A 26978-nucleotide genomic window follows, 5' to 3' on the forward strand; every position below is an offset into this window, starting at 1 on the left:
ACTAGAACAATTCTAATTTTTAAATACTCTTTTCTGTTGAGAGGGGAAATGATACAATATATAATAGCAAATTAAAAAATGTTAGAACAAAAACATGTTAGAATATAACACAATATAATCTATAGACCTTTTTGAGTATTGTTGAAAGATAATATGTTGCCAATGGAGAGGACTATGTTCAAAGGTGGTGCTAAAAGTGTGTGCTTTTTCTATTATTATTATTATTATTCAATACAGAACACAGATAGCACTTCATGTTGGTATGGGCTTTGGCACCCAAAGCAGAATATGTCATTCAAGGAACCATAAGAAAGACGTCCTAAGCTCATCTTCATGCTGCAGAAAGACAGCCTTCGGTGGGGGCTGAAAAGAGTCCAGTCCCTGAACGGCCCAGCCACAGTGCAGAACCACAGCCCAGCCTGAAGGGCCAGATGCGAAGGGGAGATCACAATGAAAGCTATCGACGGACTAAAAGGACACACAGGCAGGGAACAGCAGGAGGGCTGCGAAATGCGGGCCAGCGTGGGGAAGCATCCCAAGGACATGGAACGTGCTGCGCCGGATTTGCATGTTGGCTTGGCCGATACACAGCATTTTTGAAAGAGAAAACTGAAATGGAAAGAAATGTTTAATGAACAAGAGAAGACAGTATACAGGCCGATTCCAAATAACCTGGGAATGAGACCAATCTCTTCTAGTCAAAATTAAATTCCAACGAAAAGAAGGGGTGGGTGTGTGAATAAAGAGCCATTTTAAACAAAGAAAAGAAAAGGTATTTGGGATTGAGAGATAATATGTGTCCTAAGGCAGGCTAGTTGAATCTTTAAGCATAATAAACACACCTCAGAATAAATGCTTCTTAAGGTATACGCTCAGTGGCTGGGAATCCCAGAAAAAAAGCAGAAAGAATAGAAAATGGTTATTTGCCACCCATGGTCCCTGATGCCCTCCAGGGTCCCTCATTTATTCCATATACATTTAGCAAGCCCCAAGGCCCCAGTGTTCCTGGCTCAACCTGGACCGCAGGATGACAGCCTCCTCCCAGTCCCTCCTTCACCGTGCCTCCCCACCTCCCAGCACCTCACTGCGTGTTTCAAAATGCTTTCCTCCCCCTCTGCAACCCTCTGCCATAGTCAGGCCCTCAGGCCCTCATGTTCCTGTCCCAACCTGGGCCACAACCCCCAACATTGCCACCAGACAGAGGACCAGAAATACGTCAGAGCCTTTGTGCTGATTTCTTTTCAATGTGACAATGTAGGGTCTTTTTATTTTTTTAAAAAAAATATTTTCTATTGACTTCAGAAAGGAAGGGAGAGTGAGAAATAGAAACACCAATGACGAGAGAATATCATTGATTGGCTGCCTTCTGCACGTCCCACACTGGGCATGTGCCCTGACTGGGAATCGAACTGTGACCTCATGGGTCATAGGTCAATGCTCAACCACTGAGCCACACGGACTGGGCTGTAGGGTCTTTTTAGACTACCTATCTTTTAGAGTTGCCTACTGAATATTTATGGATGGAGTGATATGATGTCTGCAATTTGCTTCAAGATAATATTGGGGAATATCACATGGCAATTTCTAAAACGTGACAACTACATGGATGAATCTCACACAAAAATACTGAGTCCAGAAACTAGACCCCAAAAAGAGTATATACTGCATGGTTCCCCTTATATGAAGATCAAAAACAGGCACAACCAATCTTTTGAGCTACAAGTTAGAACAGTGGCCAGATTGCAAGGAAAGAGGGCGATGGGAACCAGAACGGTCCCCACCTCTGGGTGCTGGGTGTTGACTGGAACTCTCTGGATGTTTGAAATGTTCTCTCTCTTATTTTGGTGATGGTACACAGTGTATATAATGGTCAAAACTCATCACATGCTCAAGATATGTGCATCTCATTGGATATTAATTCTATTTCGGTAAAAACTAGGCTTGGCCTCTTACCATCATAGCAGTTCTTTTCTTAACTTGAGGAACACGTCTGCTGGCCACCAGCTTTCTTGACGGCTAACGCAATGAAGACTCTCCTTGAACTTGAATCTTTGTACAAGCCCGCAGGCATTGATTCTCTCTGCTGGTGACTAAATGAATAACTGCACTGCTGTTTAGCTGTGAGAATAACTCCATCCGCAGCCACAACTACTTAGAAAAGCCCAGCAGGACTTTGTCACTGACAAATCACCCCGTTCGGGATCTTCTGCGGGAAGCACCATTTTTCATTATGCTGTGTATGTTGAGGAACCATACCGCACAGGACCAACAAATATAAAGCAAAGGTTCACTTTTGAGAGGAATAAATGCACCATATGCAGGGAGACAGAGGAAGCCCAAGCCCCGCTGAGCTGGTGAAGCCAGGGACCCTCGGCCCTTCACTGCCTGGTGCTGGAGGGGCAGGTGGATATGACCAGTACGGGTTCCTTATACGTCCAAGGATTCTTCATGAAGAGGTGAATCTTGCCCAGCCGGTGGGGCTCAGTGGCTGAACGACAATCTGCAAACCAGGAGGTCACGGTTTGATTCCTGGTCAGAGCACATGCCCGGGTTGTGGGCTCGATCCCCAGTGTGGGGCATGCAGGAGGCAGCTGATCAATTATTCTCTCACATCATTGATGAATCTCTCTCTCTCCCCCTCTCCCTTCCTCTCTGAAATAAATAAAATATTTCCAAAAAAAAGAAGGCAGGGTGGGGGGGAGTGGGGGAGAGGTGAAGCTTCTCCCTAGGAAACGACTTCAGCTTTAGAAACTAAGTAGAATTTGAAAATAAATATTCAGGAACTCAACAGAGGGATGAAGGGTCTTCCCAGTCCTAAGAATAGTGGTGGATCACCCACAGGGTCAACCTGGCCCTGAGTCACAGGAGAACCATCACCTGAGGACTCGGAGGCCCCAGGCTCAGCCTGAATTTATTCTGTCTTCCCCTGGTGTTGTTTATAGCTCTGTTTAAAAATATCTGGCAGCTCTCACCTGGTTGGCTGGACTGCCAGTCTACTGAATAAAGAGTGTGAAGCATGCTGGCACTCTGCAGCCATTTCACCTGCCAAAGATAATTTAATAGAATCATGAAACTTGATCCAGGTGCTGTCTTCTGCTTCACAGATGCTGCTGATGGATCCATACCATCTCCATTTAAAATTTAGGGTATGACTCAGGCAAGACTAGGTGAGAGTTTGCTAAGGAGTATATTTACATAAACTCAAAATACCTCCCACAAAAGGAAAAAGAGTAATTTGACAGTGGAAAATCTGATCAACACCACCTTCACCAAATGGTCAATGTCCTTATTTTCAACAATGAAATCAACCCACAAGGTATGCTTCCAGGTAAGATGTACTGAGGAGGACACATTATCCCTTCTGGGACATTGTGACCAAAATGCATAATCTGAACCTAATAATGAGGAAACATTAGACAAACCCAAATTAGGTAAAGTCGAAGTCATGAAAGACAAAGGCAAGCCGAGGACGTGTTCTAAATCAAAGGGCCCTAGAAAGACATGAGAACTAAATGTAATCTGTGACCCTGGATTAGAAATACAAATAGCTGTAAACAACACTAATGGGATAGTTGGCAAAATTTGAATATAAAGTAGGAAATAGTAGTAAATCGGTGTTAAATTTCATGAATTTGATAACTATATTAAAGTTACATTTCTTAAGAAAAGATTCTTGTTCGTGGATATACCCATGGAAGTATTTAGAGATAGCTAGACAGCTAGCTAGATAGGGTAGAGGAGGAGGAGGAAGAGGAGGCGGAGGAGGAGGAGGACCAAACGTGGAAACTTAACAATTGGGGACTGTGTGAATCTTTTGTCAAATAGGATGAAAATGAGGGTGGAGACCTGAACAGGGCTCAATCCCCTCTCTGGATTACTAGCATCCCAGAAAGGTCAGAAGACCTCTCAAGTCAATCTCAATAGAAACAAATTGAACTATTTGAGGAGGCGGGGTATATATGCATCCAGCTAGAACTGAAATAACGCCAACCATCTTTTTCCTTTCCCTTTGCTTCCATGGCTAATGCTTGCTGTGCTCTCTGAGACGACAATTTCATTCTTTCTTAGAAATGCCACTTTCTCGCTTGGCTGGTGTGGCTCAGTGGTTGAGTGTCGACCTATGAACCAGGAAGTCACGGTTCAATTCCTGGTCAGGGCACATGCCCCGTTGTGGGGTCAGTCCCGTGTGGGGCATGCAGGAAGCAGCCAATCAATGATTCTCTCTCATCATTGATGTTTCTATCTCTCCCTCTCTGAAATCAATATAAATATATATATATATTTTAATGCCACTTGCTTAAAATCTAGGCACAGGTAAAAGTTTATGAACAATGCTGAATTTTGCCCCTTTCTGCACTAACAAAGAAGGATTAAACTTACTGCTGCTCACATTGTTCACTTCCCTTCTGCTAGTGACAAACATTTATCTACCAATATTCACTTATTGTTTTAAGATCACTTTTGCTGTAATCCTATAATTATGACAATAATTTCTTCAATTTATAAACAAACTAGGATCCACAGATATTACGATGTATTTTAATACATAATGAGGCCTGTTTTACAATTTATAGCTCATGAATCTCTATTTATTTACTGCTTAGCCTTCTGGTGACATTAAACTACATCTCAATAGAAAACAAATTGAATTATTTGAGGAGGCGAGGTATATATGAATTATGATGAAGGCAATAACTATTTATACAAAGATGCTTTGGTAATTTATTTAAAAAGCACTTACTGAAAGCCTTCAACATGTCAGACACTCTTGTCAGTTATTTGGAAATCGAATGAATTAGACATGGCAGCCAATCACAGATTATTTACTCTTTTCTTACACACACATACACAAACCATAATGGCTACAAGTTCAAATAAGAACCAAAAATCAATGCCTCGATTGTCATATTTTAGCACCAAGATCACAGAGATCCATCTGATCATTCACTTTGCGTTTTCACATGAAAGCCAGGTGAATGTCCAACAGCCCCCCAGGCCTGAACTAGCGAACATGTACAAATCCCAGCCTCGGGCCATCCATGTTCAAGATACCATAAGACATCTGGTCCCCAGTCTTGGTTTCTAAATATCATGTCCCACATCAGGACTGCTTGGAGAAATGGTTGATTCCAGGGCTAGGGCTGGGAAGTACCAGCTAAGCATGGACATCATATTGTGCTAGAAAGCCCAAAAGCACTTTTTAAAAATAGAAACTGTTGTCCAGACAGTGTTGCTCAGTGGTTAAGCATCAACCTATGAACCAGGTCACCGGCACGGTCAGGGCACATGCCTAGGTTGCTGGTTCAACCCCCAGTAGAGGGCGTACAGAAGGCAGCCGATCAATGATTTTTTTTTTAAATATATTTTGATTTTTTTACAGAGAGGGAGAGGGAGAGTTAGAAACATCGATGAGAGAGAAACATCGATCAGCTGCCTCCTGCACACCCCCCACTGGGGATGTGCCCGCAACCAAGGTACATGCCCTTGACTGGAATCGAACCTGGGACCCCTCAGTCCACAGGCCAACGCTCTATCCACTAAGCCAAACCAGCCAGGGCCAAACAATGATTCTTATCAATGTTTCTATCTCTTTCTCCTTCTTCCTTCCTCTCTGAAATCAATTTAAAAACTTTTTAAAATAAGAAATAGGAACTGTTCATTAAAAAAAAGATTTATGGAGACAGAAAGTAGATTAATGGTTGCTTGGGCAGGAGGGACCTTACTGGATGAAAATATTAAACTGATTTATGGTCACGTTTAATGTTACTAAAGAAATAATTGAATTGTATGCCTGAAACAGGTGAATCATATAATATACCTCAGTATATGTAAAACAACTTTTAAAAAGTCAGTATCATTTTGTTTTTTGTTTTTTAATATATATTTTATTGATTTTTTACAGAGAGGAAGGGAGAGGGATAGTTCGAAACATCAATGAGACAGAAACATCAATCAGCTGCCTCCTGCACACTCCCTACTGGGGATGTGCCGCAATGAAGATACATGCCCTTGACCGGAATTGAACCTGGGACCCTTCAGTCCGCAGGCCGACACTCTATCCACTGAGCCAAACTGGTCAGGACAGTGGTCGGCAAACTCATTAGTCAACAGAGCCAAATATCAACAGTACAATGATTGAAATTTCTTTTGAGAGCCAAATTTTTTAAACTTAAACTTCTTCTAACACCACTTCTTCAAAATAGACTCGCCCAGGCTGTGGTATTTTGTGGAAGAGCCACACTCAAGGGGCCAAAGAGCCGCATGTGGCTCGCGAGCCGCAGTTTGCCAACCACGGGGTTAGGGCTCCTTTTGTTTTTAATCAGGGGACTGTTCTAGAAAAGATGTAACAACCAAATCCATGGAAAACCTTCATTGGAGCTTGGATTGGGGAAAAAAATCAGCTTTAGAAAAGGTACGGAGGAAATCAGGAGAGATTTTTTAATGGACTGTAAATTAGATGGTACCCCCACATTGTGGTACATTTTCTTGGGTGTGAGAATGCTTTTGTGATTATGTGGGAGGATTGCCTTAAATTCTCAGGAGATACAGCTGAAGAAGTCAGGGGGGAAGTGTCTGATCCCTGCAACTTACTTTGGAATGAGTTAGGAAACTATACATACATACGTATGAAGATAGAAAATGCAAATGTGAAAATAATGTTAAGTTATTTAATCTATAGGGAAGGTATACAGGTATTCATTGTACCATTCTTTCAACTTTTCTACAGGTTTAACAATTTCAAAATAAAATGGTTGGGTAAAATATTTGGGCCAGTTATTTGCTTTAGGGTGGACCTTGAAGAATCTGTGTAACGAGTAAGCGAGTTGTGCTAGTAAAACGACTCTGTGTTATACTGTTTTCTCCATCCCTCACTTACTACCCCCGCCACATTGGATTTCTCTTAGTATCTGAGATGAGCTCTTCCTACCTCAGGACCTTTGCTTTTCCCTCAGGCCCTCCTTTTTCCTGGATTCTCGCACAACACCCCACACATTTCCGTCACATTTAAATAATTTGTTAAAGTATCTGTCCCACTGTCTTCCCAAATAACTGTAAGATTCAAGAGGGTGAAGACCTCCACCATATTTTTCCCTGGTTTTCCGACAGTGCCTGGCACACAGCCGACACCCAATATTTTTAAGAGAATGAATGAGTGGGTTTGTTTAATGGACCCACCAATGTGGCATCAACTGTCATGAATCTCACTAGTGTTAGGGAAGCACCACTTTATCTTAGAATAGCTTTGTCTCTAAGGAACAGTTAACACTTTAAAGTCAGGTCTGCTGACGCTCCTTGGAGGTCTCTGCCAGCCTGCTTCTCGGTCTCTCCACAATGGACACTGGTTTGGGGGAAGGCAGAAAATCAAACTGGTCATTTCACACGAGCTTTGGCACAGGTGTATGAGATCCTCAATGATCCGAGCCGAGGACAATGCAACTTCAACTGCATTACTACACCATCTCGCACTATTCTAAACAATCTGCATTCATTTCTAAAGTCTGTTGTTGCAAATGTATTACAATTCTCTACTCTCCTCCATTTCTCTCAGGTGGCTTCTCTCTAATGGCCTAACACAGGGATGTGCTCTCTCCCAAACTTCTCTAACACTCCAGTGTCCGACCAGCACCCCCACAATACAGATACAGCCATTACTATTCAGGCCAGAAAGGGGCCAAGGCAAAGATCAAGTATTTCCATCCCCAAAAGAAAAGAGACATATTATGTAAAGACAATCTTTAAATATATAGATAGATTACAATGCAGTGTGTGCTGAAACAGTTGAACCACATGTAAGGTGAGGAAAAAAATACAAATGAAACTCAAATTAGGTTGAAGATTTGCTGGGCATGAGAGCCGCAGGCGTGGCAAGATAAAGCTCACGAGAGGAGAGATGAACTGGGGAAGGCTTGACGATGGGAGCAAGGGCCTGGAAGACTTGCACTATTTGGACAGGTGGCGAAGGCATTCCAGATGTGGGCAGCAGCATGAACAAAGGCCCAGAGGTAGGAAGAAGCACAGCCTGCGGCAAGGTCAGTGAGGGTGTGGCCACAGCGGGAGCCACGCATGGGCTCTGGAGAGGACCCGGCGACAAGGCTGAAGAGGCGCACTGGGGACTCGTCAGGACGGGCTTTTTCTCCACGGGGTGCAATTTCTGATGCTGAACAAAACTGCCGTACCATTTGAAGGCTTTCCCACACACCTTACACTCGTAAGGCCTCTCTCCCGTATGAACTCTCTGGTGCTGAATGGAGGCTATCTTCTGCGTGAACGCCTTGCCACACTCCTTACACTGGTAGGGCTTCTCCCCAGTATGAATTCTCTGGTGGACAATGAAAACTGACCTACAACCAAAGGCCTTCCAGCATTCCTTGCACTCATAGAGTTTCTCCCCCGTGTGTAATCGCTGATGCTGAAGGCAGGCTGCATTCCTGCGGAAGGCCTTGCCGCACTCCTTGCATTTGTAGGGCTTCTCCCCCGTGTGGATCCTCTGATGCTGAGTCAAGGCGGTGTTGGAACTCAAACCTTTGCCACACTCCTTGCATTCATAGGGCCCTGCCCCAATGTGATTCTTCTCGTGTATAATACAGTCATAGCTGGACTTGAAAGCTTTGCTACATTCCTTACATTTGAAGGGCTTCTCCCCGGTGTGGCTCATCTGATGCCGAATGAGCCTTGAGTTGTACCTGAAGATTTTCCCACATTCTTTGCACTCATAGAACTTCATTCCCCCTCGAAGTATCAGATTCGGATTCAGGCTGAAAGTTGGCCACGTGGCCTTGCTTTTAAAATCAAGGTGCTGAGAAACATTTCTGAGGCCACCTCCCGGCACTCTGAGCCGCTCTGTTTCTCCGGAGGCTTCCTGCTTTACAGCAGGCTCTTCATCCTTGATCCAGGACTCGTCACCTGACCAAAGCAACCATGAGCACTCCAAATTACTGAGCTGGACAGAAAGCAGAATCCAGTGGTCCTAATTCTCTCTTGTAGGATGCAATTTTTAAAAAATATACCCATGAAATGGCTATAAGCATCCATTAAGGAGGACAAGAGAGAAAAAGGGAAGTGCTGTAATAACATACAACTGAAAAAGTAATGACATTGGAAACAGGAAGTGCCTCCCGTAAGGAAGGCTGGAGTTGGGGGCACAAAGGCAGGTAAAATGGGCAGAATGAGAACTTTAAGAATGGGAGGGAGCCCTAGCCAGTTTGGCTCAGTGGATAGAGCATCGGCCTGAGGACCGAAGGATTCCTGGTTTGATTCCGGTCAAGGGCACATGCCTGAGCTGCAGGCTCCTCCCTGGCCTGGGTCCTAGTCGGGGCTCGTGGAGGAGGCAACCAACCAATGTGTTTCTCTCACATCAACATTTCTCTCTGTCTTTCCCTCTTACTTCCACTACCTAAAAATCAACGGGCCTTTGCTGGTCTGGCTCAGTGGATAGAGCGTCAGCCTATGGACTAAAGGATCCCAGGTTCAATTCCAGTCAAGGGCACATGCCAGAGTTGCGGGCTTGATCCCCATTAGAGGGCATGCAGGAGGCAGCCAGTCAATGATTCTCTCTCATCATTGATGTTTCTATCTGTCTCTCCCCTCTCCATTCCTCTCTGAAATCATTAAAAATATTTTAAAAATCAATGGAAAAATATCCTTGGGTGAGGATTAAAAAAAGACGAGGCAGAGCAGGCTGGGAACACAAGTGAGCAAACAACAGATCATAATGCACCCCCTATAGGCCAGGAAACCACCCGAATTCTAAATTCTAAATAATGGCCTAATAATGCCATTTTTAAATGTTCCACGTAATATCCTGAGATAAAAGATTCCTCCAAAAAGTCAGCTGGAACAGAAGTTGGAGAGCTGTAGGCCACAGTGGCATCGTTGCTAAACGAACCATTAGTTACAAAATCACAGTAGGTGTGAGAAGTGGGGCCTGAAACCTTCATTCGAAAGGAAAGAAAACCAAGTAATGAAAAGGTCCCAGGACTGGGAAGCCATCTCGGGGAAATGAGAGGCTGTGCGTATGTGCTGGGTGCCGTGGTGGGGGGAATATTCCTTGCCTTCTCCTATGCAACCCCATATAGGACAATACAATGCAAACCCAAATATTATGGCATAGGAATCTTTAAACTGCACCAAAAAAGGCAAATTAAAATAAAATTCATAGCTGTGGCACAAAGAAATCAGTTTGACCCACAGAATCAAATTTTCCTTAAAATATGGCAGAAACCCTACTCCTCTGTCATGAAAACTGGCATGAAATTAAATATTTCCACTGGTGAGAAAGGAAGTGGTTCAGGAGCTCCTGGGCCACAGTTTTCTGCAGGAGCACAGCCACGTGTGTGTGCAGACAGTGTGCACAAGCACTCCGGGGACTGGTCTCTCTGACCTCGGGGCTGGAACTCAGTGGAGGTCAGAGTGCACCTGCCTTATGGACAACAGGGAGCTTTGTCTTCTGCTGCAGAAGAAACATTTCCAGTAAACCGGGAAGGCCAAACCAGAAACTGCTATATTCTCTTACTCACCTGGACAGATGCCTCGCAAAACCTCTGCTTCCCAAGGATCGGGGCCCCAGGGTGCGCTCCCTCTCTCCAGCTGGGAGATCAGATCCGGCTTGGGGGCTGGAGATGCTACTTCAGTAAGAAAAAAGACAGACAAGTTGAGGGAGACGTCCGGACCTCTTCCTGAGATCTCTCTTGGCCCAGTTCCTAACGGGCTAGTTGGGAGGGGAGAGAAATGGACCCCCTAGGAGACCACGTGAGCCAGCCAAGGGTTCTGAGGATGGACTCTAAAGTGGTCCAGGGGAATGACAGGGGGACAACCATTCTCCAAGGAAATTTCAACCTTCCCCTGACTTATCAGAGAGGAAAACCCCTCAGGAAGGATATATGCACTGAGAGCCTGGGAGACTCCTCCTCAGAGAGGAGGACCCACAACCCCAGGACAATGGAAGGATGGAGGAACAGGTCACCGAGGGCACCGGGAAGTCCTTCCACTCAGTGCCCAGAACCTCGCTCTTCCCTGAGATGTAAGGAAGTCTAGTTTCAAAACCAAGGGGTTCCGGGGATCTCCCCACCCAGCATCTCCAGAGGCTGGGACTGCAGAACTCCCCCCTGGAGTCATCCAACCCAAGGGCTACTAGAATCCCCCCAAATATCTGAGAAAGATGTCAAACTATCACGAAGAGCCACTGAGAGAGACCTACCCAGGGCGGCCACATTCGCATAGTTCTCCAGCATCACCTCCCTGTACAGGGCCCTCTGCACGGGGTCCAGGCTGGCCCATTGATTCTGGGTGAAGTACACAGCCACGTCCTCAAAGGTCACGGACTCCTGAAACAACAGGTTCCTGCTCAAGCTCTGAGTGAAGGGCAGAAGGAGGCAGCCTGAACTGCAGGGTCCCCCAACGCTGAGCCCTGTGGAAGGTCTGCTCTATCAAGAAGATCGCCTTCAGCCAGTGGTTCCACTTCAAACATGGAACCCCAACACGCTCCCATCTGCTCAGCTCTGTTCTGAGTCATCCTAATCTCATAGCCTGGCATCTGGGGCTCTCTGCCTGGTGACCGCATCAACCCCTAAGGATCTGTCCCTCTGGCACCTCCTATCTCAAGTACTCCATAATCTGGTATTTCTATACACTAACCACTGCAGGTAGCTGCCACTCACCCCGTCTCCGCCCATCTAAAGTACACACGCACAGCCCTCGATGGTTTGGCTCAGTGGATAGTGCATCAGTCTGCGGACTGAAGGGTCCCGGGTTCGATTCTGGTCAAGGGCATATGTTCAGGTTGTGGGCTCAATCCCCCAAAGGGGGCGTACAGGAGGCAGCCGATTAGTGATTCTCTCTCATCATTGTTGTTTCTATCTCTGTCCCTCTCCCTTCCTCTCTGAAATCAATAAAAATATTTTTTAAAAGATTAACATTAAAAAGAATAATAAAAATAAAGTATGCACGCACAGCTCCATCTGCAGAGGAGCCAATCCTCAAAAAATTTTCCAGCCCTAGCTGGTTTGGCTCAGTGGATAGATAGAGCATCGGCCTGTGCACTAAAGGGTCCCAGGTTCGATTCCGGTCAAGGACACATGCTTGGGGTTGCAGGCTCAATCCCCAGTAGGGGGTGTGCAGGAGGCAGCCGATCAATGATTCTCTCTCATCATTGATGTTTCTATCTCTCTCTCCCTCTCCCTTCCTATCTGGAATCAATAAAAATATTTTTTAAAAAAAAGTTTTTCCAGAATTTTGCAAATTTCTTTTCATACCTTCTTACTTTATCAAAAAGCTAGCTCTGGTGAAGAAAACCCACAATCTGCCTGCTCCAGTCTCTTCTCTGAACCACCTGTATTCAAACAAGGTTGGCAGTGCCCTGTCTCTGGGCACAGATCCATTTATGTTTCTATCTCTCTCTCCCTTCCTCTCTTAAATCAATAAAAATACTAAAAAAAAAAAAAAGAAGAAGAAGAAGAAGAAGAAGACACACAGCCCTAACCGGTTTGGCTCAGTGGATAGAGCGTTGGCCTGCAGACTGAAGGGTTCCAGGTTCGATTCCAGTCAAGGGCATTTACCTTGGTTGCGGGCACATCCCCAGTGGGAGGTGTGCAGGAGGCAGCTGATCGATGTTTCTCATCGATGTTTCTAACTCTCTATCCCTCTCCCTTCCTCTCTGTGAAAAAATCAATAAAATATATTTTTTTTAAAAAAGAAGACGACATACAGAAGGCAAATAAGTACATGATAAGATGTTTACTAATCATATGTCATCCGGGAAATGCAAATTAAAACAATGAGATACACACCTATCAGAATAGCCAAATCGAGAACAGAACTCTGACAGCCAAATGCTGGTGAAGAGGGGAAGAGGAACTCTCGCTCGTCGCTGGTGGTAATGCAAAATGGTACAGCCGCTATGAAGGCAGTCTGGCAGTTTCTTACAAAACTAAACATACTCTTACCATGTGCTCCAGCAATCACGTCCTTGGTGTCTTCCCAAACCAGCCGAAGGGTTATGTCCACACAAAAACCTGCACACACAAGTTTACAGCAGCTTTACTCAGAATGGCCCAAACTTGGAAGCCACCACGATGTCCTTAGTAGGTAAATGTCTAAACAAACTGTGGTGCGTCCAGACGATGGAATATTATTCAACAGTAAAATAAAATCAACCCATGAAAAGTCACAGAGCAACCTTAAATGAACATGACTAAGTGAACGACACCAATCTGAAAAGCCTATACAACGTACTTCCAACAATTCGGCATTCTGAAAAAGGCAAAACAAGGTAAATAGTTGAAAAGATCAATGGTTTCTAGGGAGGGAGGGAGGGATGAATAAGTAGAGCCCAAAGAATTTTTAGGACTATGAAAACACTCTGTATGATGCTATAGTGGTGGATACATGTCACATACATTTGTAACCCATAAAACGTACAACACCAAGAATGAACCTGCTCAGCAGGTGTGGCCAAATGGTTAAATATCAACCTATGAACCAGGAGGTCACAGTTCGATTCCCGGTCAGGGCATATGCCCGGGTGACGGGCTCCATCCCCAGTAGGGGGCTTGCAGGAGGCAGCCAATCAATGATTCTCTCTCATCAATGATGTTTCTGTCTTTCTCTCTCTCTCCCTTCCTTTCTGAAATCAATAAAAATATATTTTAAAAAATAACAAAAAAAAGTGAATGCAAACTATGGGCTCTGGGTGATTATGATGTGTCAATGTAGGTTCATCAGTTGTAACTAACGTACCACTCTGATGGGTGACAAAATAATGGGGAAGGCTATGCATGTTTGGAGGCAGAAGGACATGGGATCTGCTTTTGCTGCTCAATTTTGCTATGAAACGAAAACTTCTCTAAAAAATGAAGTCTAATTACAAACAAAAAAAGACAATACTTAATCTCTTACCTGATCTACAATATGCAACTGACCAATACCCTTCCACAAATAACTCACCACTATGGAAAATCTTTTAAATAGATAAATCTAACCATGTCACCTCCCCTTTTTAAAATTCTTTAGTGCTTTCCCAGTGAACCCAGAGTAGAAACCGTCTTCATAGCGACCTACAGGACACGTGCCTACTTCTTCCATCTCACACTGAACAACTTTCTCTGACTTCCCCGTTTCTAAAGTACACCCAGCTCTCCCCCACCCCCCCCCCACCCCCCACTTCAGGGGCTTTGCATTTGCTGTCCTTGTCTCTGAAAAGTCCTCTCTTCAGCAGTTCCCAAGACTGTTTCTATCGCATCCTTGACAGGAAGTCCTACCTCTAGGAGGCCTCCCTCCCCTGCAGAGGTAGCTTCTTTGAGGTGTCTCAAACTTGAGAAGGTCTATATAATCACCTGAAGGGCGTTTACAGCAGATTTCTGGCCCCGCTATCCTCCTCCCCCGTTTTATTGAATCTAGGACGGGACCCAAGACTCTGCAATTCTAATGAGCTCCCAAGTGACGCCCACACTGCCAGTGGACCACGCTCTTGAGAAGCATTGTGCTTTCGCAACATGTAATTATGGTATTAACTTGTGTATCTGTTTGCAGTCTGTCTAATTGGCTAATGAGAAAAGGGAACTTGTCTGCATTATTCAGTACTATGCACCCAGCATTTAGAAAGTGCATATGGGAAAAACAATGCTGGTCTCTCTGGGATATGTCTGGAGAGATTGCCCTTCGATGAAGAATTTCTCTGATCTCAGCAGGTGCCTTTTCTCTGTAGAACATCTTCTAGACTTCCATAGTGAAGGAGAATTTCTAGGCTTTTACACTTAAACCTACACATCCAAATTCATCCCTCTCTAGACACAAAACTCTCCTTTCCTCCACCTGGTATTTACGGCCATCGCCCTGGGGACAGACTCAAAGAGAAAACCAGAGCCTGGCCACATTAGGCCTTCTTGGTCCTTTCTGATCAACTGAGAGCTAAGGTGATTTTTAAAAAAATTAATTTGTAGCAATGGTAAGATATGTACACATATAATACCTTAATAAAAAATAAAAAAAATAAATAATTAATTAATTAATTAGTAGTGATTTCAGAGAGGAAGGGAGAGGGACAGAGAGGCAGAAACATCAATGATGAGAGAGAATCATTGACCGGCTGTCTCCTGCTCGTCCCTCACCAGGGATCCAGTCCACAACCGGGGCAGGGCCTTAATCGGGAATCCAACCGTGACCTCCTGGAACCTGACCTCCTGGTTCAGAAGGCCCACGCCAGCCCGGCGCTGATGTGCTTTTTAAAAGACTGAAAGGAAGCTCAGCTCACCTGAGGCCAAGTTGTTTGGAGCATGGCTGGTGTCCCCTGGCTTCGGGCACTGTCTTCTGGGTTTGGAAAAGCAAGAACCTTAGAAGCTAAGAGAAGAAGAGCCATGAGTGCCGGGAGCTCAGTCCTGCATCGCCCACAGCCGCCTGTGGCCCTTCCAGGCTCATGCCCAGCACTGGTGGGAGGCTCGCTCAGCGCCCTCTGGCTGCTCGCCCCACCTCCTCACCAAGTGCTCCGCCTGGACCTCAGGGCAGTCCCGCACCTGCCGCTCAGTCCCAGGGCTGCTGAGCCATGCACACCGGGCGGCTGAGATCCCAGAGGAGCCGGGCCCCTAGAGTAACCTAAACACCTAACAAAGCTCTTACAGGGACCATGCCATTGACCCAAAAAAGGTGCCTGTGGAAAGGCGGGACAGGGATGGGTGGCTGCGGAAAAAGAATAAAAGTGTTGCCCTGACCGGTTTGGCTCAGTGGATAGAGCGTCAGCATGCGGACTGAAGGGTCCCAGGTTCAATTCCGGTCAAAGGCATGTACCTTGCTTGCGGGCACTTCCCCAGTGGGGAGTGTGCAGAAGGCAGCTGATCCATGTTTCTCTCTCATCCATGTTTCTAACTCTCTATCCCTCTCCCTTCTTCTCTGTAAAAAATCAATAAAATATATATTTTTAAAAAAGAATAAAAGTGTTCTAGTGGGTAATGCTGGCCGAGACGCCCAACACAGAAACTCAGCAGCGGGCGCGGGAGGCTGTTGGGCCAAGTTCTTTGGGGCAGAAAAGAGGAGCACGCTGCGGTGGGCAGGGGCTGACCCGGGCTCTGGAGGCCGCGCAGCCACCAAAAGGACCGAGCTCGGGGGTGGGGGCGGGGGCGCGGACGGGGCGCCAGGGAAAGTGAGGAGGCCGGCACCGGGCGGACCTGGCACGGAGAACTCGCTGGAACGCACACCCTTCCGCTCCGAACCGCGAAAAGCTGGCGGCTAAAAGCCGATGCGGAAGCGAGCGCGTGCGCTCAGCGCCCCTCTAGGCCGCCGGAGGCCGCCCATCTCGGTGGTCCCCGCGCCCGTCCCCACGTGACTGGGCCGGCTGCGGAAGGGGTGGGGGTGGGGGTGGGGGTGGGGGTGGGGGTGGGGGTGGGGTTGGGGTTGGGGGCGGGAGCGGGGGCGGGTCCCTGCCTGCGCCGTCGCTGGTGGGGGTGAGGCCCCTGCCAGCTGGGACCCTTGTTACAGACTTGGGACAGGGGCGTCAACGCACGGATACAACCTCGCTCCGCTCAGACCTCGGCCTCTAGGCCCAGGTGGGGCCACAGGTAACGGACTGCCCCAGCGGCTGTCGGCCGCCGCTACTGCGTGGGTCACGTGGGCTGTGCAGGTGTAGGGAGGATGGCTCCTGTTGTGTCATCTCTTAGGTGCCTAAGCCAAGGATCCTGCTTGGGTCCTAGGCTGGGCAGCCCTTAGGAAAACCATGGTTTCCACCTGACTTTTTACTTTTTAATTTACCTTTATTGTTGAAAGTATTACAGATGTGCCTCTTTTTCCCCCCATTAATCCCCCGCACCCCCTCCCAGGCCTTCGCCACACTATTGTCTGTGTTCACGGGCTATGCATATATGCATATAAGTTCTTTGCTTAATCTCTACCCACCCACCTTCCCTCTGAAACTCGTCAGTCTGTCCTATGCTTCTATGTCTCTGGATCCACCTGCCCGCCCCACCACCCCCCCTTCCTAGGACCTACACCTGTGAGGGACCTTTGGGGCAGATCCATTTAACAACCAAAATAATGGTGACTAAGGTTGCCAGGCATCCTGTGTATACAGGACATGCCCTATATTTAAATGGCTTAGTCCTGCTCTTCCCCAGAACAGCTTCACCAGAGGGACTGAGTGCCAGGAGCACTGACCTAGAGGCAGCTGCATGGCACGGTGAATCAGGAGAGACGGGAAACTTTAGTCTTTGCAGCTGTCAAGGAATCTACTCCTGGATCAGCAAAATTACAGTCTGGAGCTGGGTGTCCCTCACCTGGCCAATGCCAGAGAGATTGGCTCTCCCTAAAAACACACTACCCCAGCCACTAGCCCAGCCGTGGGCAAACTACGGCCCGCGGGCCAGATCCGGCCCGTTTGGCTGTTCTATCCGGCCCGCGGAGCCGAAAGAGCGGAGGGTTCTCTTGCTCACCCCTCCACTCCTTTACTTTGAATTTATATTAGTTCACACAAACACTCCATCCATGCTTTTGTTCCGGCCCTCCGGTCCAGTTTAAGAACCCATTGTGGCCCTCGAGTCAAAAAGTTTGCCCACCCCTGCACTAGCCCATGCAATAAGTCAAGAAAAAGAAAGTACATCCAAAATTGGAAAGAAAGATGTAAAAGGCTTTGTCAATGTTACAAAAGCCTATGGAATCTACAAATGTTACTAGAACTAATTGAGTTGTGCAAGGTTGCAGGCTAAAAGATCAAAATACAAAAATTCTATTTCTGCATACCATCAATGAAAATTAGTAATTTACTATTTATTAGAGCATCAAAAATATAAAATATTTAGACATAAATCTGAGAAAACATGTAAAAGATCTAAACAGTAAAGTTATAAAACACTGCTAAAAGCAATTAAGGTCTAAATAAATGAATACATTTATAATGTTCATGAGTCAAAAGACTCTATCTACAATGAGTGTTGTTCCAAAGTTGATCTATAGATTCAATACAAAATCCTAGGATGTGTTTTGTAGAAAGAGACAAAATGATTCTAAAATTCACATGGAAACGCAAAGGACCTAGAATGGCCTAAACAACTTGGGCAGAAACCACAGTAGGATGACTGACACTGCATGGCTTCAATTAGGGCAGTGTGTTAATGGCATCGTAATGGACAAAGAGATCAATGCAACAAAACAGAATCTAGTGCTGGGCCCACACAGACATGGACAACTGATTTGTAACAATGGTGCAGAGGCAATTCAGAACAGAAGGAACCATGCTTTCAAAAAATGGTGCTACAATACGTGATCCATTTAAAAAGAGAAGGAGGGAAGAACGTAAGTCCATATCTCACACCCTATACAAAATTTAATTCAAAACCGATGATAGATCTAAATGTAAAATTTTAAACTATAAAAACAGGAAGGAAAAATAGGAAAAAGCCTTTATAAACTTGGGTAAGGCAAATATTTCTTACATATGATACTAAAAGCACAATACATAAAAGAACTGAAAAATTGGACCTAATCCATATTGAAATCTTCTGCTCTTCAAAAGCTACGGTTAAGAGAATGAAAAGACAAACCACAAGCAGGGAGAAAATATTTGGAAATCACATCTATGAAAGAGGACTTGTGTCAATAGTATATAACAGGGGTCCTCAAACTACAGCCGCAGGCCACATGTGGCCCGCCAAGGACATTTATCCGGCCCGCCGGGTGCCGCTGCCTGTCCTGCTTAGCAGCCGACTCGTCCCAGGCCCGCAGTGCGCATAGGAATTTGTTCATAGTTTTTTTTTTAACTATAGTCCGGCCCTCCAACGGTCTGAGGGACAGTGAACTGGCCCCCTGTTTAGAAAGTTTGAGGACCCCTGGTATATAAAGACCGCTTAAATATCAATAAAAAGAAAACCCAATTAAAACATGGGCAGAAAATACAAACACTTTACCAAAGAAGACATAATGGAAGGTAAGTAAACTCATGACAATATGCTCAATATCATTAGTCATCAGGGAAATGCAAATTAAAACCTCAATAAGATAGTGTCATATACTTATCAGAATAGTTAAAATTAAAATGAATGAAATATCAAGTGTAGGCAAAGATGTATTAGAAGTGGAACCCTCACACAATGGTGGGAATGTAAATGCCACAACTCTGTAGAACAATTCTGAGGATTCTTAAAAACCTAAATATACACCTATCTATGACCTGGCTATTCCACTCCTGGCATTTACCAGGATAAATAAAAGCATATACACTTACAAATACTTGAACACAAATGTTCACGGCAGTTTTATATGTAACAGCCAGAAACTAGAAACAACCCAAATGGCCATCAAGAGGTGAATGGACAGACTGTGATGTATCCATAGTGCAATGCTACTCAGAAATAAAAAGGAATGGACCACTGATGTATGCAACATGGGTGAACCGCAAAATCATCATGCCAAGTGAAAGACACTGGACCGGAGCAAAGTACATAGTGTGACAACATTCATATAAAATCCTAGAAGAGAAAAATGAAGGCAAAGTGACAGAAAGCACATCAGTGCTTGCCTGTGGGGAGCCAAGAGCATAAGCAAAATTTTGGGGGGTTGGCTGTTTATTACCTTGTGGTGATTGTTTCACTGGTGTACACATTAAGTCAAAACGTATCAATCACATTCTAATAAATAACATTTTTATTAAACTCCAGTCACTGTGCTAAGCACCTCTACATGGATTAATGCAGCTCATCCTCAACACAGAATTATGAGGTAGATTGTCATCCCTATTTTACAGATAAATTAACATCGAGTTTCTGTAACTTAACCCTCTGCTTCCTGCAGTGGGCTGTCAAGCTGCCTGCAAAAGTGGTAGCTAATACCCTGACTGAAAAAAAAAAAAAAAAAAAAAAAAAACTAGATGAAGTTGCTAAAAAATGTTCCCTGCTGTGAGGTCACTTGGAACAGCAATGAGATGGATAAATTTAAGACAGATAGCATCTTGCATCTGATTCAGGGTACATACACCCCAACTTTTGCTAAGGCACAGACAGCAATTGAGTAGTCAAGAGTAAATTCAGAGTCATAAGTAGTGTGGGTGGGGCTGCACCTGAGGTCTCTGAAAGTTTGAACTCTAGTAGAATGTCCTAGATGCAGATGGCTCCAATGGACAAGGCCCCTCTGTTGGTGAGTTTGGGAGACTTCCAATTGCAGATTATAATAAGGTATCCATATATCTTCATCTTTCTGGTTTACCCCTTAACGTTGCACCTCTGAGGAAGGATACATGGGAAATAAAAGTTTTAAGATTTAAAGGGTCTGAAATGTCTTTAAATCTGGGCGAAATCATTTTCCCTTGAAATTTTGAAGGCATGCACCATAGTCATCTAACTTTCAAGGTTACTGTTGAGAAATGGGATGGCATTTTTTTATCCCTGATCTTTTGTTTTCTCTCTCTAGATACTTTTGAGGATCTCCTCTTCAAACCTGGTACTCTAATCCGTCTTACTGGACACTAAGTATAGCCTTCCAGTCTAGAAACTTACATTCCTTTCAAGTTTGTAAGTTTTGAGGCTGGTTCTTTTGTCTTTTCTAACTGTAAAGAAAGTACATGTTGGGGAAACAAGTGCTCAGAGAATTTGGGGAAGCCGGGAGTCTGAATTAAACATCTTACTGGGACAGGGAGAGAAGTGGGCATTCCAGTTACGCAGAGCTGTAGGAACAGAGGCATACAGTTAAGAATTACTGCAGTACAGTCCAGCCCTGGCCAGTGGCTCAGTTGGTTGGAACATGGTCCCATACACCAAAAGGTTATGGCTTCAATCCCAGTCAGGGCACATAACTAGGTTGTGGGTTAAATCCCAGTTGATCACTGTTTCTCTCACATCGCTGTTTCTCTCTCTCTCTCTCTCTCTCTTCCCCTCTCCCTCTAAAATCAATACACATATCCTTAGGTGAGGATTTAAAAAAAAGAATGAGCACTGCCGGAAGCCAATTCCAGCATGTCAGCAGGGCTGAATCATCTGGGACGGCTAAAAAGCATCTCCCCCAAACCTGAATAGGATTGTCTACTGCCAGACAGCTCAGAGCATCTTAATCTGCATGTTATTGCCTCCTGTTGGCCAAACACCTGAACAGCTGTAGGCTATTCCCTAACCTGACAATGCTTCTGTAAACCCTACCCTGAAGTGTATTATCTCCACCTTGTCTTAGGACAGTGGTCGGCAAACTCATTAGTCAACAGAGCGGTAAACCGCGGCAGCCGCATGTGGCTCACGAGCCGTGGTTTGCCGACCACTGCCTTAGGACAAATTGTGTTAATAAAAGCACGGACTCCTGAGTCAAGGGGTAGTCTTTAGCTCCCTTAGCTGAAGCTCCTCTGACCCCCACCCAGTACCTTTCAAAATTATCTTTCGTCCTTGGACTCCTTATTGAATCGACGCGCAACTCCTTTCTCCAGATTGCTGAACCCTTTGTAATGCTGGGACAAGAACCCCGGCAGAGCACAGTCCAGGGAGAACAGTGATGACACTGAGACACCAGGAGAGGCAGTGAGCCCAGCTGTGGCTAGTCCTCCTCTGGGACAGATGCCTTCTGCATGTGTAGTTTCTTATGTAGAAAGAACCTTCCGCACCAGCTAAAGGTTTTCCCACACACCTTACACTCGTAAGGTCTCTCACCAGAGTGCACTCGCTCGTGCTGAACCAGGGTGAATTTCTGAACAAATGCCTTCCCACACTCCTTACATTCAAAAGGTTTCTCCCCGGTGTGAATGCGCTGGTGCCGAGTCAAGGCTGTGTTGGAGCTCAATTGCTTCCCACGCTCTTTACACTCATAGAGTTTTTCCCAGCGGGGAACCTCTGGTGCTGGAGGAGGGTGGAGCTGCTACTGAAGGCCTTGCTGCTCTCCTTCCCCTCATAGGGCTTCTCTCCAGTGTGGATTCTCTGGTGCTGACTCAAGGCTGTGTCTGAACTTACACCTTTCCCACACTCTTTACATTTAAACCGTTTCTTTCCAGTGTGAACTACCTGATGCCGAGTAAGTAATGAGTTATATGAGTTACATCTGGAGTCTTTCCCACATTCTTTGCATTCAAAAGACGTTTCACCAGTGTGACATCTCTGATGTCGGTGGAAGTCAGCCATTCGACTGAAATATCTGTCACATTTTCTACATTCATAAGATATCTGACCACCAGGCACTGGCTGATTCGCAGTGAGGGGTGTGTTGACGCTAATGTTTTTTCCTAGTTTCTCACACTTCTCCCCACTCTCAATAGCCTGGGCCTCGTGATACTGGAATGACCCATCAATGAAATTTCTCCTCTCTGACTCTGTCTTCGTAACTACCCAGTGGCTGTGCTGCTGCCCTGGGCTGCTCCCAAGATCAAGGTCCTGGGGAACATTCCCTGGCAGCCCTGCCAGTGTCAGTCTCTGGGACTCTGATTCCTTGGCAATGTGTTCCTTTGGAGTGGATTTTTCCTTCTCAGTTCTGGTCTCACAGCCTGACACCCCAAAAAGAAAACACAGCCGTCAGCCCCTGATGTTGCAAACAGAAGACGTGTGCTGCAGGGGACACAGGGGCAGGTGGATCTAAATTGCCGAGTGTGTGGATATTTTCCAGTCTGTGCAGAAAACGGCACCAAAGATCACCACGGAGCAGACCCCCCCCCCCCACCCCAGTGAAAGGAAGACTCCGTGGGGGAAGAGGCAGGTGAGGCCAGGCAGCCTTCCCATAAAGAGCATGAAGACGGGGAGACAGAAAACACTGTTCTTTCATGTCCCTGTTCGGGCGCCAAAAAAAAAAAAAAGGTTGTTCACTAGAGCAAAAGACCAAGAGCTTTCCCGCAAGTGACTGGGATGGCTAAAAGGGCAGACAGAGGGAAGTGATGGGCAGAGGCCCTCGGTGAGAGGAAGAACTCCCGGACTGGAGAACAAGGGGGAGGAGTCCTGGGATAACCCCTCACTCGTGAGGAGTCCCAGATCTTCTTCAGGGACCTTGGAGGACAGGGACACACAGGGGCTCTGCTGAGCTCCCAAGAAACCTTCATTTCCCACCGTGCTTAGGGCAGAGCCCCTCCCAGGGCTGGAGGGACAGCAGATTTCAAAACCTGGGAACCCAGGGTTCTCCCCATCCAGTAGCTTCTGGGGAGCTCAGCCTTTAGAGCAACTGCCCAGGAGGGTTTTTAGAGACCCACAACGTCTAAGGAAGAAAGAGGACAAGATGCCGAAAGGGTAGAGGCAGACAAAACAGGGAGAAGAAATGTCTTACCCATGAAAGCCACATTTGCATAGTTCTCCAGCATCACCTCCCTGTACAGGGCCCTCTGCACAGGGTCCAGGATGTCCCATTCATTCTGAGTGAAGTACACGGCCACGTCCTCAAAGGTCACTGGCTCCTGAAACCACAGGTTCCTGCTCATACCTGTGTGAGGGCAGTGGAGCCTAAGTACAGGGGCAGAGGCCCACTGGGTCAGGTGGTATAATCAAGGACGGCTGGCCAGCACCCGCCCCCACCTCAGGGGCCAGCCCTCAGCCAGCACTGCCCTCATCACTGCACCCCTCTGTGGTCATCCCCTGTGGATCTCTGCGCTGACTCTGCCATGCCCCGCTCTGTGTAGCTGTCGGTCCCCCTGGCTCCTTCCCCCTACCTGGACCTTGTGTGCACATGCACAGGGGCATCGGTATAAACACAGCCCACACACAGCACTTTTGTACTGATCTCCACTTCCTCCTTGATCCCACTAAAATGATAGTAACATCATGGCCCAAGAGGAGGTATTAACAAAATGTTAAGAGGCAGAAAATACAGGATGGATGGTACCTAAATTAGAAAAGCAGAGAAAGCTGAATCTTAACTGCTGGCAGAGGGGGAAGTAAACCAAAAGATCAATTCACACCACAGGACCAAGGATGAGCTCAGGATATTTTGGTAAAATATTCTCTCTGTTTAAAAGCACCAGGGAGGAGGGAGGGCCCACAAATTATTTAGGACAATGAATGAAAAACATCTATACAAAGGCACAGCATTGAGAAGTCTCAGAAAAATGAGAACATGAAAAGATCCTAAAGGCCCTAACTGGTTTGGCTCAGTGGATGGAGCGTCGGCCTGCGGACTCAAGGGTCCTGGGTTCGATTCTGGTCAGGGGCATGTACCTTGGTTGCGGGCACATACCCAGTAGGGAGTGTCCAGGAGGCAGCTGATCGATGTTTCTCTCTCATCGATGTTTCTAGCTCTCTATCCCTCTCCCTTCCTCTCTGTAAAAAATCAACAAAATATATTTTTTTAAAAAAAGATCCTATAGGCTTTGGAGAAGGAAAAACAACACATACATGAAGACTGGAGAGTCAAGATGGCAAGACATTACATGGCAAATGTAAAGGGAAATGTTTTTCAAAATGCTAAGGGACAACTTCCATTTCTCATCTGCAGGGATTCAATGATCTGATTAACCCCCTGCCTGAACCTCCATAAGACAAAATTACATAAACCAACAGTTTTTAAGAAATTGGTTATCAAGCAATGAAAGACAATTCCTGAGACGTGGGAAACAAAGAGGTAAGCCCCACGATTCCCCCAGCTTACCACGCCAGAAGTTTCCAGGCTATAATGCAAGGAGTGGAAACTGAGACAGAGCCAGGTCATGTAGAGTCTGAGGGGATCAAGACAGCTAAAATTTATAGAACAGAAAAGCAAAGAGCTGAACAGGGAAAGAATACAACTCACCTGCAGACAGTTCCCCTAGAAAATTTAACAGAGTACTGATCAAGGCATGGCTGTACGTAAAGGACCCAAAGCCGGAGAAAGGATCCTTTGAAAGGACTGAAGGGAACAATGTCTGGCATTCACAACAGAGGACATTAAAATAATTATAAACATATACCATATGTTTAAAAGTTAAACAGATACAAGATATATTTCTTTAAAGATCTTTAAATCAAACTTCTAGATATGAAAACTCCAATGTCTGAGATGAAAAATATACGTCATGGGATTAACGGCAAATCAGAAATTGCAGGGGTTGGGGGTAGCGGGGAGTAGTGCATGTAAGGCAGAGCAATACAAAATGAAACAGAAAGCCGAAACCGGTTTGGCTCAGTGGATAGAGTGTCGGCCTGTGGACTGAAGGGTCCCGGGTTCGATTCCGGTCAAGGGCATGTACCTTGGTTGCGGGCACATCTCCAGTGGGAGGTGTGCAGGAGGCAGCTGATCGATGTTTCTCTCTCATCGATGTTTCTAGCTCTCTATCCCTCTCCCTTCCTTTCTGTAAAAAATCAATAAAAAAAAATATATATTCAAAATGAAACAGAAAAAACACGGAACGCAGAAAGAGCAGCAACAATGACAGCTGCTCTCACCACTTCTCAATACTGAACAGAAGGTTCCAGCCAGTGCAATTAGGCAAGAAAAATAAATAAAGGCACCCAGACTTGAAAGAAAAAAAATAAAACTCTTTATTCACAGATGGCATGTCTATGTAGAAAACCCAATGGGATCTACAAAATAATTATTCAAATTGTGTTCTCCAAGGATAACAATCTTGTGGATGGGGTGAAAGGGGTCTTCACTGTACGCAGTGCTGCAATTTCCACTTTTCAGTTAATTTCTACTTTTCAGCCTCAATACCAAATCTATCCCAATCAATCCCTCCATACTCACTTTTTTCCCCCAAATACTAAACCTGACAAGCTCAGGGGAGGCCTGCAAGGCAGCCTTACAAACTCAGAGACCTAGAGCCGTGGTCGGCAAACCGCGGCTCGAGAGCCACATGCGGCTCTTTGGCCCCTTGAGTGTGGCTCTTCCACAAAATACCACAGCCTGGGCAAGTCTATTTTGAAGAAGTGGCGTTAGAAGTTCAAGTTTAAAAAATTTGGCTCTCCAAAGAAATTTCAATCGTGGTACTGTTGATATTTGGCTCTGTTGACTAATGAGTTTGCTGACCACTGACCCAGAGTAACCACATAGGGATGGTTTTAAATTAAAATTTTTTAACTAAAAGCAGTTTATGGGGTAGTCATGCCTAAGGCATTTTTCCCTAACAAAGGACAATCCTCACCTTAATTAAGGCTGTCTCTTGTCTTTTTGCATCTAAGATAACATACCAGAAAAACATGCCTTTGCAATAACAAAGTAATTACTCTTTTTCTGGACTCCTCAAAGTGCAGGCACCGGAGTAGAGACAGCAAATCCCCTCATAGTTATCATTTTAAACATACACCTTAACTATCTTGTACCCACCTACGTAAAAGAAGTATGTGTCTATCATTTACCTTTTATCCAATTACACACACACATACCCTTTGCTTTCTGCTGCCTCACTAATCTATCACCAATGGATTTCAAGTAGCCCACTTACGTCTTCTCTTTTGGCTGTAATGTATAAAATAAGATGCAAAACTACCATTTTCCAGGGCATTTTCTCAATCTGTTGAGGTTCTGCTTCCTGCCAATTGTCATCAGTTTGGCTTGAATAAACTCATAACAGGTTTGAACGCTTCTTACATCGACACATCAAAAGGATGGGGATCAAGAGAGGCTGAGAGGATGCTGGCTCACCTGGTGCCAAGAGGCCTGGACCAAACCGCCCTCCAGGTTCTGAGAAGTGACTGAGGAGAAAATAAGGAGGCACAGGTAAAATTAATGCTGCCTCGCACCCTGCGAATGTGTTCTGTTCCCCTCGGGCCCCATTCCTCCCGCCACCTCCTCACCCCAAAGGCAAAGAGCTTAAAAACCCGGCACTCCGCCCCGGGTAAACAAAGCTGTTAGCCAGCCCGGGATGCGAACCCCGACTTGACCTGAGGGCTAACCCGCGCGGCGCAGGCGCAGTGGAAGCGTGGGAACGCGACCTAGGTCCTCTCTAGGGAAGCGCGGCTGGCTCAGCCGGAAGTTCGTGCACCGTTTCCTCTCTAGAAACCTGGGAAGCCGCTCGTCTCTATGGTTCCCTATCCCAGCTGCTGAGACCTGTCCCTACTCGCGGACAGAGTTGCCGGCCCCAGGCTCGGGTCCTACAGGGCCATCCTCCGGGGATGTCGGCCGCCCAGCTCGAGTCACATAAGTTA

The 26978-nt window shown here is 45.9% G+C and overlaps 1 protein-coding gene across 5 annotated transcripts; it reads right to left on the minus strand.

Annotated features, from left to right (window-relative positions):
- Positions 1-4762: 4762 nt before the first annotated feature.
- Positions 4763-26716, minus strand: ZNF621 (zinc finger protein 621). Of its 5 annotated transcripts, none has more exons than XM_080672719.1 (7): positions 26628-26716; positions 26476-26525; positions 15248-15333; positions 12942-13010; positions 11198-11324; positions 10518-10625; positions 4763-8904 (listed from the first exon to the last, which is right to left on the minus strand). In XM_080672719.1, the coding sequence occupies exons 4-7, from the start codon at positions 12942-12944 to the stop codon at positions 7826-7828; spliced, it is 1317 nt and encodes a 438-aa protein (XP_080528845.1). In that variant the 5' UTR covers positions 12945-13010; positions 15248-15333; positions 26476-26525; positions 26628-26716; the 3' UTR covers positions 4763-7825. The 5 variants fall into 5 exon arrangements, with proteins under 5 accessions (XP_080528845.1, XP_080528847.1, XP_080528846.1 ...); XM_080672721.1 differs by lacking the exons at positions 26476-26525; positions 26628-26716 and adding exons at positions 23191-23343; positions 24505-24580; XM_080672720.1 differs by having other exon boundaries at positions 26476-26694.
- Positions 26717-26978: the final 262 nt, after the last annotated feature.

Source organism: Plecotus auritus (assembly GCF_963455305.1).
Source record: "Plecotus auritus genome assembly, chromosome: 6".
NCBI lineage: Eukaryota > Metazoa > Chordata > Mammalia > Chiroptera > Vespertilionidae > Plecotus > Plecotus auritus.

What these genes read in the sequence shown, in the direction of transcription:
- ZNF621 (XM_080672719.1), bottom strand. An exon ending in TGCGAATGTGGCCGCCCTGG is followed by an intron (nt 10,626 to 11,197) that starts GTAGGTCTCTCT and finishes TTCTTACTGAAG; the next exon opens with TAGCATCTCCAGCCCCCAAG. An exon ending in TTTGCGAGGCATCTGTCCAG is followed by an intron (nt 8,905 to 10,517) that starts GTGAGTAAGAGA and finishes TGCTTTGGTCAG; the next exon opens with GTGACGAGTCCTGGATCAAG.